At 47.6% G+C, this 12,175-nt stretch overlaps 1 protein-coding gene across 2 annotated transcripts in view; it reads left to right on the top strand.

Annotated features, from left to right (window-relative positions):
- Nucleotides 1-12,175, top strand: part of sirt2 (sirtuin 2 (silent mating type information regulation 2, homolog) 2 (S. cerevisiae)) — a 78,115-nt gene that overhangs the window by 35,501 nt on the left and 30,439 nt on the right. For both annotated transcript variants that reach the window (XM_078431139.1, XM_078431138.1), the window contains exons 2-5: nucleotides 2,366-2,449; nucleotides 5,895-5,972; nucleotides 7,305-7,428; nucleotides 10,767-10,823. In XM_078431139.1, coding sequence (XP_078287265.1) covers nucleotides 7,383-7,428; nucleotides 10,767-10,823 — 103 coding nt within the window. In that variant the 5' untranslated portion in view covers nucleotides 2,366-2,449; nucleotides 5,895-5,972; nucleotides 7,305-7,382. The remainder of the gene's footprint in view (nucleotides 1-2,365; nucleotides 2,450-5,894; nucleotides 5,973-7,304; nucleotides 7,429-10,766; nucleotides 10,824-12,175) is intronic.

The following is a 12,175-nucleotide window of genomic DNA, read 5'->3' as shown; positions in this document are numbered from 1 at the left end:
AAATGGGTCCCTTTCGGAATGGCAGGCAGTGACCAGTGGGGTACCGCAAGGTTCGGTGCTGGGACCCCAGCTATTTACGATATACATTAATGACTTAGACGAAAGGATTAAAAGTACCATTAGCAAATTTGCAGATGATACTAAGTTGGGGGGTAGTGTGAATTGTGAGGAAGATGCAATAAGGCTGCAGGGTGACTTGGACAGGTTGTGTGAGTGGGCGGATACATGGCAGATGCAGTTTAATGTAGATAAGTGTGAGGTTATTCACTTTGGAAGTAAGAATAGAAAGGCAGATTATTATCTGAATGGTGTCAAGTTAGGAGGAGGGGGAGTTCAACGAGATCTGGGTGTCCTAGTGCATCAGTCAATGAAAGGAAGCATGCAGGTACAGCAGGCAGTGAAGAAAGCCAATGGAATGTTGGCCTTCGTAACAAGAGGAGTTGAGTATAGGAGCAAAGAGGTCCTTCTACAGTTGTACCGGGCCTGGTGAGACCGCACCTGGAGTACTGTGTGCAGTTTTGGTCTCCAAATTCGAGGAAGGATATTCTTGCTATGGAGGGCGTGCAGCGTAGGTTCACTAGGTTAATTCCCGGAATGGCGGGACTGTCGTATGTTGAAAGGCTGGAGCGATTGGGCTTGTATACACTGGAATTTAGAAGGATGAGGGGGAATCTTATTGAAACATATAAGATAATTAGGGGATTGGACACATTAGAGGCAGATAACATGTTCCCAATGTTGGGGGAGTCCAGAACAAGGGGCCACAGTTTAAGAATAAGGGGTAGGCCATTTAGAACGGAGATGAGGAAGAACTTTTTCAGTCAGAGGGTGGTGAAATTGTGGAATTCTCTGCCTCAGAAGGCAGTGGAGGCCAGTTCATTGGATGCTTTCAAGAGAGAGCTGGATAGAGCTCTTAAGGATAGCGGAGTGAGGGGATATGGGGAGAAGGCAGGAACGGGGTACTGATTGAGAGTGATCAGCCATGATCGCATTGAATGGCGGTGCTGGCTCGAAGGGCTGAATGGCCTCCTCCTCCACCTATTGTCTATTGTCTATTGTGCTCCGCTCACAAATGACAACACAAACATACAGTTAACAATTAAGAATAAAGCATAACCACATCAAAACAATAAGGATACAACATTACGGTCTAAACGTGTGGGTGAAAATAAACCAGAGCAAAAAAGAGACTACAGACATTGGTTATTGAATAGAACTGTCACTCGTGGAAGAAAAGCTGTTTTTATGTCTAGCGGATACATGATAAGGGAATAACATTTAGTGCAAGGTAGAGCCAGCAAAGTCCGATCAAGGATAGTCCGAGGGTCACCAAAGATGTGGACAGTAGTTCAGCACTGCTCTCTCTGGTTGTGGTAGGATGGTTCAGTTGCCTGATAAAAAGCTGGGAAGAAACTGTCCCCGTTTTCACATTTCTATACTGCGATACAGTTTTTCTGTGCTGCATGACTTTGTGACTCTAACATTTTAGCCTCCATGTTCCACATGAAAAATCATCATTGAATCCTCACATAGAAACATAGAAACATAGAAAGTAGTTGCAGGAGTAGGCCATTCGGCCCTTCGAGCCTGCACCGCCATTCAATATGATCATGGCTGATCATCCAACTCAGTATCCTGTACCTGCCTTCTCTCCATACCCCCTGATCCCTTTAGCCACAAGGGCCACATCTAACTCCCTCTTAAATATAGCCAATGAACTGGCCTCAACTACCTTCTGTGGCAGAGAATTCCACAGATTCACCACTCTCTGTGTGAAAAAAACTTTCTCATCTCGGTCCTAAAAGACTTCCCCCCTATCCTTAAACTGTGACCCCTTGTTCTGGACTTCCTCAACATCAGGAACAATCTTCCTGCATCTAGCCTGTCCAACCCCTTAAGAATTTTGTACGTTTCTATAAGATCCCCCCTCAATCTTCTAAATTCCAGCGAGTACAAGCCGAGTCTATCCAGTCTTTCTTCATATGAAAGTCCTGCCATCCCAGGAATCAATCTGGTGAACTTTCTCTGTACTCCCTCTATGGCAAGAATGTCTTTCCTCAGATTAGGAGACCAAAACTGTACGCAATATGTTTTAATTCTCCCATTCCCTGTGAGTTTTGCCTGTGATTGTACTCTGAATAAATATCTACTCCCTCACCGTGCTACCTTCAGAGTGTTTACAATTCAAAGCAACCCAACACCAAGAGGCTGACCAGAGGAAGATTTGTCATTGTGATTTCACTCGATGATTGTGTGATAATTCAAGGTTTTGTTGCCATGGTTTCCAATCGAGAACTTTCTCGGACCAGCTGCTCGTCTACTATTTAGATTCGTCGCCACTTCTAATTTCATTTTCTTCTTCCAGATTTGGCAAGTGATTATAAAGAAACTTTCTCTCTCCCACTCTCATTCTGACTGGTCCATTCCAGCCCGAACTTGATGGAGTTGGGTAGGTTACAACTTGTGCGTGTAGACGGATGTTTTTGCACTTGCATGTGTACTTTTCTGAACATGCACAGATATCTATGCATTCCTGGTAGACACTAAATGCTGGAGTAACTCAGCGGGTCGGGCAGCATCTTGGGAGAGAAGGAATGGGTGATGTTTCGGGTCCAGACCCTTCTTCGAGACCCTTCTTCAGACATGCACAGATATCTATGCATTCCTGTGTGTCTTTGCACATGGGCCTGCCTGAATGTCTTTGGCTTACTTGAGTACTTTGTGTGCCTCTGTGGTTAGCCTCACATACATCTGTTAACGTCTGTGTTTCACTGAATGTTGAGGATGGAACTGCAGATGCTGGTTTACACGGAAGATAGACACAAAATGCTGGAGTAACTCATCGGGACAGGCAGCGTCTCTGGAGAGAAGGAATGGGTGACGTTTCGGGTGGAAATAATTAAACTCTCAGACACCTCCTCCTGCTAATCCTTCCATTGACGTACTGCACCGCCTTTGCCCCATCAGCATCCCCCAGGCCTTGGTTTGAAGCACAAGAGAAGCCGGTACAATACCAGAGATGGGGAATCGAGAATCAGAGGGCATAGGTTTACGATACGATATGATAATACTTTATTGTCGGTATAAGAAAATAACTGCAGATGCTGGTACAAATCGAAGGTATTTATTCACAAAATGCTGGAGTAACTCAGCAGGTCAGGCAGCATCTCGGGAGAGAAGGAATGGGTGACGTTTCGGGTCGAGACCCTTCTTCAGACTGATGTCAGGGGGGCGGGACAAAGGAAGGATAGAGGTGGAGACAGGAAGATAGAGGGAGATCTGGGAAGGAGGAGGGGAAGAGAGGGGCAGAGGAACTATCTAAAGTTGGAGAAGTCGATGTTCATACCACTGGGCTGCAAGCTGCCCAGGCGAAATATGAGGTGATGTTCCTCCAGTTTATTGTCAGATCAAGTCTAAAAAATTTCTTGCATCTCAGCAGCTCCACTTGTAACATCAACAACACAAAGAATGTAAGACAAGAAACGAGGATACATATATTCACCTTAACATTACAATCACAAATGATGACACATTCAAGACCCTTCAACGTACATTTGATCTGGGATTAAGTTCAACAGTTCAACAGAGCTTTATTTGTCATTCGGTACCAAGGTACCGAACGAAACTACATAGCAGTCACACAAAAAAGAACACAAGACACATGACCCCAACACAAACATCCATCACAGTGACTCCAAACACCCCCTCACTGTGATGGAGGCAACAAAACTTCCACTCTCTTCCCCACGCCCACGGACAGACAGCTCGTCCCCGACCGACCCGCACAGTCCCCGCAAGGGGGTGGAAGTCCCCGCGGCCGAGTCGCACCGGGCACTGAAACGTCTCGCGGCCGAGCCGGGCGATGGAAGGCCCCGCGACCGAGCCTTGCGCAGCTAAGTCCCACGGCCGAGCCGCACCGGGCGATGTTAAGTCCAGCGGCGGAGCCGCACCAGCGATGAAAAGTCCCGCGGCCGAGCCGCACCAGCGATGTAAAGCCCCGCGGCCGAGCCGCACCGGGCGATGTTAAGTCCCGCGGCCGAGCCGCACCAGCGATGAAAAGTCCCGCGGCTGAGCTGCACCGGGCGATGTTAAGCCCCGCGGCCGAGCCGCACCGGGCACTGTTAAGTCCAGCGGCCGAGCCGCACCGGGCGATGTAAAGTCCCGCGGCCGAGCCGCACCGGGCGATGAAAAGTCCCGCGGCCGAGCCGCACCGGGCGATGAAAAGTCCCGCGGCCGAGCCGCACCGGGCGATGTTAGGCCCCGCGGCCGAGCCGCACCGGGCGATGTTAGGCCCCGCGGCCGAGCCGCACCGGGCGATGTTAGGCCCCGCGGCCGAGCCGCACCGGGCGATGTTAGGCCCCGCGGCCGAGCCGCACCCCGTTTCCCCACCCCCCCCGTGTTTAGTATCAGGATTGACTGGTGCACAAAAGAGTGCTTCAGCCTAACCTTATTAAATCTTGGTACCCTGTACCTCCGATTTGATGGTAACAATTTATATTCACTGTTCAGGACATGGTCGGGGACCGAGACAATGTTGTTGGCCAACCGTAGCATGTTACTGTGGTAGGAAAATAACTGCAGATGCTGGTGCAAATCGAAGGAATCATAAAATGCTGGAGTAACTCAGCGGGTCAGGCAGCATCTCTGGAGAGAAGGAATGGGTGTAGAGTAGGAGGGCAGGAGGAATCACAGAGGGGGAGCAATGAGAGGGCATGTTGCTAAACTCTCGTCGAAGAGGGGAGGAGTATTGTGGTAGGCTGATTCATAGAGTTTCTCAAGGGGTTGACCAATGATCTTTGAGCAGATTTTCATTTGGTGGAGCAGTTTTGACTTTAAAGTGGTGGACAAAGACATGTACAATGTAGTATTACAATACTGAAGAACACTCATAATCACAGAAGTAAGGAACAAAAGAAGAATTTGTCTACTCACCCCAAAGGACCTAAGGCGGCGTAGAAAATAACTTATTTGTTTTGTCCTTTTGTAGACAGATTCAATGTGGTCTTTCCAGAATAGCGGATGGTCGAAGGTGAGGGGGGAATGATTTGATAGGAACCTGAGGGATAACTCTTTCAAGCAAAGGCTGGTAGATGTATGGAACAAGCTGCCAGAGGATGTAGTTGAGGCAGGGACAATCATAACGTTTGAGAAACATTTAGACAGCTACATGGATAGAACAGGTTTAGAGGGATCTGGGCCAAACGCAGGCAGGTGGGACTAGTGCAGATGGGACATGTTTCTCAGCGTGGGAAAGTTGGGCCAAAGGCTCTGTGACTCTAACACTCTCTGTAGGCCTCCATTCAAGTCCATGACTTGGAAAGGGCGGCACGGTGGCGCAGCGGTAGAGTTGCTGCCTTACAGCGAATGCAGCGCCAGAGATTCAGGTTCGATCCTGACTACGGGTGCTGTCTGTACGGAGTTTGTACGTTCTCCCCGTGACCTGCGTGGGTTTTCTCCGAGATCTTCGGTTTCCTCCCACACTCCAAAGACGTACAGGTTTGTAGGTTAAATGTTTAAAAAAATTGTCCCTAGTGAGTGTCGGATAGTGTTAATGTGCGGGGATCGCTGGGCGGCGTGGACCCGGTGGGCCGAAGGGCCTGTTTCTGCGCTGTATCTCTAAATCTAAAGAAAAAAATCTTACTTTTCCTTCATTCACAAAATGCTGGAGTAACTCAGCAGGTCAGGCAGCATCTCAGGCGAGAAGGAATGGGTGACGTTTCGAGACCCGAAACGTCACCCATTCATTCTCTCCTGAGATGCTGCCTGACCTGCTGAGTTACTCCAGCATTTTGTGAATGAATACCTTCGATTTGTACCAGCATCTGCAGTTATTTTCTTCTACTACTTTTCCTTCATTGTCGTTTGTTTCAATACTGTTCATTGTGCCCCATCAGCTCTGCAGGACCTCCGTCAGCAGAAGAAAGGGAGTGGTTCAAGGAGGCTGGTCACCAACACCTTCTGAGGTCGCTTAGGTAAGGATGATAAACTCGAGTCTTGCCAGCGATGATTACATGCCCCAAAAATAATATTGCCCGATGCGGGGAGTTTCGATCGTCCCGACTCGAGGGCCTCGAACAGTCGGCAGCAGCGACTGTGGACGGTTCAACAGCCCCAACCGCGGGTGAACACAAAGAGGAAGATGATTGAACTTTAGACAATAGACAATAGACAATAGGTGCAGGAGGAGGCCATTCGGCTCTTCAAGCCAGCACCACCATTCAATGTCATCATGGCTGATCATTCTCAATCAGTATCCCGTTCCTGCCTTCTCCCCATACCCCCTGACTCCGCTATCCTTAAGAGCTCTATCTAGCTCTCTCTTGAGTGCATTCAGAGAATTGGCCTCCACTGCCTTCTGAGGCAGAGATTTCCACAGATTCACAACTCTCTGACTGAAAAAGTTTTTCCTCATCTCAGTTCTAAATGGCCTGCCCCTTATTCTTAAACTGTGGCCCCTTGTTCTGGACTCCCCCAACATTGGGAACATGTTTCCTGCCTCTAACGTGTCCAACCCCTTAATAATCTTATACGTTTCGATAAGATCCCCTCTCATCCTTCTAAATTCCAGTGCATACAAGCCTAGACTTTATAACCTTCCATCACAGTGAGGAATGTGTAATCCGTTGTGGTGGATGTTTATGTTAAATTTTACTTTATGTGGCTGTGTGTCTTAGAAACATAGAAACATAGAAAATAGGGTGCAGGAGTAGGCCATTCGGCCCTTCGAGCCTGCACCGCCATTCAATATGATCATGGCTGATCATCCAGCTCAGTAACCTGTACCTGCCTTCTCTCCATACCCCCTGATCCCTTTAGCCACAAGTGCCACATCTAACTCCCTCTTAAATATAGCCAATGAACTGGCCTCAACTACCTTCTGTGGCAGAGAATTCCACAGACTCACCACTCTCTGTGTGAAGAAATGTTCTCTCATCTCGGTCCTAAAAGACTTCCCCCTTATCCTTAAGCTGTGACCCCTGGTTCTGGACTTCCCCAACATCGGGAACAATCTTCCTGCATCTAGCCTCTCCAACCCCTTAAGAATTTTATATGTTTCAATAAGATCCCCCCTCAGTCTTCTAAATTCCAGTGTCTTGTTGCTTTTCACTTAGTATGGCTGTATGGTAACTCAAATATCACTGTAGCTCAATTGGTACATGTGATAATAAATTGATCTTGAAAATCTTGAAAATCTTGAAAACAAACATAAAAAGAGGACCAGTAGCGATTCTCATACAGGGAGAAGGTAATGCCATCAATTTTCATAAATTTAGGGTTTACAATGTTTGTTTTGTTCGTTGCAGCCGCCATGATCTCCACCTCGATGATAGCGTTCATTATTCTCCTCTTCCTGATCCGGTGTGTCGTGGACATATTGAAAAATGCCTCCCAACCAGAATCAGCGCAGCGTATCGGACTGTATTCAAGGTAGGAACCTATTTTGACAACCACAGCCCGCCAGTCGGAGTTGTTAGGCAAGGAAAGGGAAGATTTATTCCATGGGATACAAACTAAATTGAGAAAAAAGACCTCACCCTATCAGTATATAAATCCACAATTAAAATGGTGGCACATAGAAACATAGAAAATAGGTGCAGGAGTAGGCCATTCGGCCCTTCGAGCCTGCACGCACCGCCATTCAATATGATCATGGCTGATCATCCAACTCAGTATCCCGTACCTGCCTTCTCTCCATACCCCCTGATCCCATTAGCCACAAGGGCCACATCCAACTCCCTCTTAAATATAGCCAATGAACTGGCCTCAACTACCTTCTGTGGCAGAGAATTCCACAGATTCACCACTCTCTGTGTGAAAAAAAACGTTCTCATCTCGGTCCTAAAAGACTTCCCCCTTATCCTTAAACTGTGACCCCTTGTTCTGGACTTCCCCAACATCGGGAACAATCTTCCTGCATCTAGCCTGTCCAACCCCTTAAGAATGTTGTAAGTTTCTGTAAGATCCCTCCTCAGTCTTCTAAATTCCAGCGCAGCAGTAGAGTTGCTGCCTTACAGCGCCAGAGACCCGGGTTTGATCCTGACCATGCGTGCTGTCTGTACGGAGTTTGTACAAGACCTGCGTGGGTTTTCTCCGAGTGCTCCAGTTTCCTCCCACACTCCAAAGACACACAAGTGTGTAGGTTAATTGGCTTTGGTAAAATTGTAAATTGTCCCTCGTGTGCGTGGGATAGTGTTTGTGTGCGGGGATAGCAGGTCGACTTGGTTTCGGTGGGCCGAAGGGCCTGTTGCTGTGCTGCATCTCTAAACTAAACTAAAATACTAAACTAAAAGCGGATTCAAAGAAACAGAAGGCGGTCACTTTGCCGACCTCTTGGCAATATCAAAACTATCTAATAGGCGGAGGGAACAAACAGCATTGCACTGGGTCAAGCCAACCACTACTTCATCAATCCAGTGGCAGCAGGCAAGCAGGCTTTAAAATGAATCTGTGCAGGAAGGAACTGCAGATGCGGCTTTAGACCGAAGATGGACACAAAATGCTGGAGTAACTCAGCGGGTCAGGCAGCATCTCTGGAGAAAAGGAATAGGAACAGATGTCTGAAGAAGGGTCTCGACCCAAAACATCACCTGTTCCTTTTTCTCCACAGATGCTGCTCGACCCACTGAGTTACTCCAGCCTTTTTCTGGTTGACATTAATCTCTTTGGGCCAAGATCGGACTTTTCAGAGACTTGGAAGTCGAAAGATGGCATCAGAAAGGTGGCGACTTTCTGCGTGCTTTTCTGGAACACCTATTGTCATCCTCATCGGCGGTCACTCGAAGCGAGTGTGACTGTCCTCTCACGGAGAACGCCTGTGCCTTTGTTTAACGTGGGGAGACTGGTGCACAGACAGCCACCACACGGTCCTTGACAGATCTGGGTTAGACAATAGGTGCAGGAGGAGGCCATTCGGCCCTTCGAGCCTGCACCGCCATTCAATGTGATCATGGCTGATCATTCTCAATCAGTACCCCCGTTCCTGCCTTCTCCCCATACCCCCTGACTCCGCTATCCTTAAGAGCTCTATATAGCTCTCTCTTGAATGCATTCAGAGAATTGGCCTTCACTGCCTTCTGAGGATCCAGTGGCATGGAGTCCAAGACGACCGGAGACCCTTCTGCAGCCTTCATCCGCCTTCCCTGCCGCTGTGACGCTCCGCTAAAGTCAGCCATCATCCTCCGCCTGTTCCACCGTTGAGGTCTTGGTTGGATCGCTCTTTGTCCGGGACCTCCCCCTCGACCTTACCACCATGGGTGACCCTACCAGGAGCGTAGCTCCAGACGGCATCGCTCTCAGGATCTCAGGACCACACAGGCTTCTCCACCACGACACGGTGACAATCCACGGAGAAGACACCGATTGTACTCATGTGCAGTATAATTTGACTGGATCGTGTGCAGAAGAAGCTTTTCGCTGTATCTCCATCTATGTGATAAACAATACACCAACAAACTGTTCAGGAAAGATGGCTGCCAGCTCTAAGAGGATGGAAAATGTGTGACTAGTCCAACACCGTATCACATCCACACTTTGTTTGCGATGTAGCCAAGCTTGTATGGAGGAATAGGGATTTTATTTCACCACAGAGTGCTCTCTTTAAAAATTAAGGACCCTGCTAGGTTTCACCTTATGTAATGGCAACGGAACAGAGGTAAAGTTCACTAGCTTTTACCAATGGTCTCCAAGTTTGCTTTGGTCTAACAACCTGTGGCTGCCATTCAGGCCAGGATTCAGTCCTGGGTGGTTCCCGTCCAACTGCTTGACAGACCTATTAATAAAATAACCCACAAATATACAATATTTTTTACCTTTTATTTCTTTTTCTTTTTTTTCCTTTTTTCCGGTCAACACAATGCAACAGATTGACCATACAGTTGTGAAAGTTAAATAGTATGAAATGATTGTATCAAAAATAAAACAATATAATCACACGTGATATTTTTCTGACCGAAAAAAAAGGTGTAGGCAGAAGCCAACACTTATTGCACCTACCCTTAATACTTAACAAAATATAATTTAAAATAACACAACATCATAAGTCAGAAGCAGATAAACAAAACATAGAAAGAAACACAAATATAGTCAAGAACCATCATTTCTGTCATGTCAGTCTATCAATAATAGAATAAATTAATAATCAGTAATATTAGATAATAATGCACAGTGGCGCAGCGGTAGAGTTGCTGCCTTACAGCGAATGCAGCGTTGGAGACTCAGGTTCGATCCTGACTACGGGCGCCGTCTGTACGGAGTTTGTACGTTCTCCCCGTGACCTGCGTGGGTTGTCTCCGAGATCTTCGTTTTCCTCCCACGCTCCAAAGACGTACAGGTTTGTAGGTTAATTGGCTGGGCAAATGTAAAAATGTTAAAAAAATTGTCCCTAGTGTGTGTGGATAGTGTTAGTGTGCGGGGATCGCTGGGCGGCGCGGACCCGGTGGGCCGAAGGGCCTGTTTCCGCGCTGTATCTCTAAAAAAATGCAAAAATTAAATTCTGTAGATCAACCAAAGACATGTCCTCTGGTTCTTGATTCCCCTACTCTGAGTAAAAGACTCTGTATATTCATTCAATATATTTCCCCTATGATTTTATACACCCTCACATCTCAGCCTCCTATGCTGCAAGGAATAAAGTCCTAACCTGTTCAACCCTCCTTGAGCTCGGGCCTTCGTGGCCTGGCAACATCCTCGTAAGTTTTCTCTGCGCATTTTTCAGCTTAATGATTCCAGTGAATGCAAGGCCAATCTTGCTCCTTATCTTCCCACAGGACAGATGTCTCAAGCGAGGAAACAACCCACTGAATCTCTTAGAAACAGGGCTCAAGGTAAGTATATATAATTTACCGTAAGACTTTTGATTTCAAATCCCCCTTGCAATTCAGGCCAATCTACCATTTACCTATGAAAATGAAAAAAAATCTGCAAATGCTGGAAATACTCAGCAGGTCAGGCGACATCTGCAGGAGGAAGATCAGAGCTCAGGTTTGCTGGTCAAAGATCCTTTGTCAGAACTGGGAAGAAGAGAAAATAAGTTAGCTAACCTCTGTGCGTGTGTGTGTGTGAGGCCCCCCCCCCCCCCCCCCCCCCCGAAGGTTCTAAGAAGTTTCTTTACTTTCTTCCCAGTTCTGTCAAAAAAGGATCTTTGACCAGAAACTGTTCCCCTTCTCAGGAAGGGTCTCGACCCAAAACATCACCCATTCCTTCAGATGCAGCGTAGACGGAGGAATTGGGAGTAGGGGATAGGCTTTTTACAGGAGACAGAGAGGGAAGAAGTGTAGTCAAATTAGCTATGGGATAGCTGACTCATCTATTTATTGTATCCGCTGTTCCAGGTGTTAACTTCTCTACATCAGTGTGACCAAACGCAGGCTCGGCGACCGTTTCGCTCTATCCGCCTTAACCAACCTGATCTCCCGTTGGTCAGCACTTCAACTCCCCCTCCCACTCCCAGTCTGACCTTTCTGTCATGGGCCTCCTCCATTGTCATAGTGAGGCCCAGCGCAAATTGGAGGAACAGCATCTCATATTTCGCTTGGGTAGCTTACACCCCAGCGGTGTGAACATTGACTTCTCTAACTTTAGATAGTTCCTCCGTCCTTCTCTATCCCCTCCCCCTTCCCAGTTCTCCCACTGTCTTCCTGTCTCCTACTACATCCTATCTTTGTCCCGCCCCCCGCCCCTGACATCAGTCTAAAACGACCCGAAACGTCACCCATTCCGTCTCTCCTGAGATGCTGCCTGACCCGCTGAGTTACTCCAGCATTTCGTGTCTACCTTCAATTTGCAGTTATTGCCTAGGGTCTCGGGGACAGGGACAGTGTGGGTGTTATTGTGGAGTTGGCACAGGACAGTGTAACCCAGGGACAGAGTGGATGTTGTTGTAAGAGGAGATCTTATCGAAACGTATAAGATTATTAAGGGGTTGGACACGTTAGAGGCAGGAAACATGTTCCCAATGTTGGGGGAGTCCAGAACAAGGGGCCACAGTTTAAGAATAAGGGGTAGGCCATTTAGAACTGTGATGAGGGAAAACTTTTTCAGTCAGAGAGTTGTGAATCTGTGGAATTCTCTGCCTCAGAAGGCAGTGGAGGCCAATTCTCTGAATGCATTCAAGAGAGAGCTGGATAGAGCTCTTAAGGATAGCGGAGTCAGGGGGTATGGGGAGAAGGCAGGAACG

Source organism: Rhinoraja longicauda, chromosome 41 (genome assembly GCF_053455715.1).
Source record: "Rhinoraja longicauda isolate Sanriku21f chromosome 41, sRhiLon1.1, whole genome shotgun sequence".
In the NCBI taxonomy this organism is placed as follows: domain Eukaryota; kingdom Metazoa; phylum Chordata; class Chondrichthyes; order Rajiformes; family Arhynchobatidae; genus Rhinoraja; species Rhinoraja longicauda.
The sequence above is the reverse complement of the archived record's forward strand: the minus strand, read 5'-3'. Positions and strand labels throughout refer to the sequence as shown.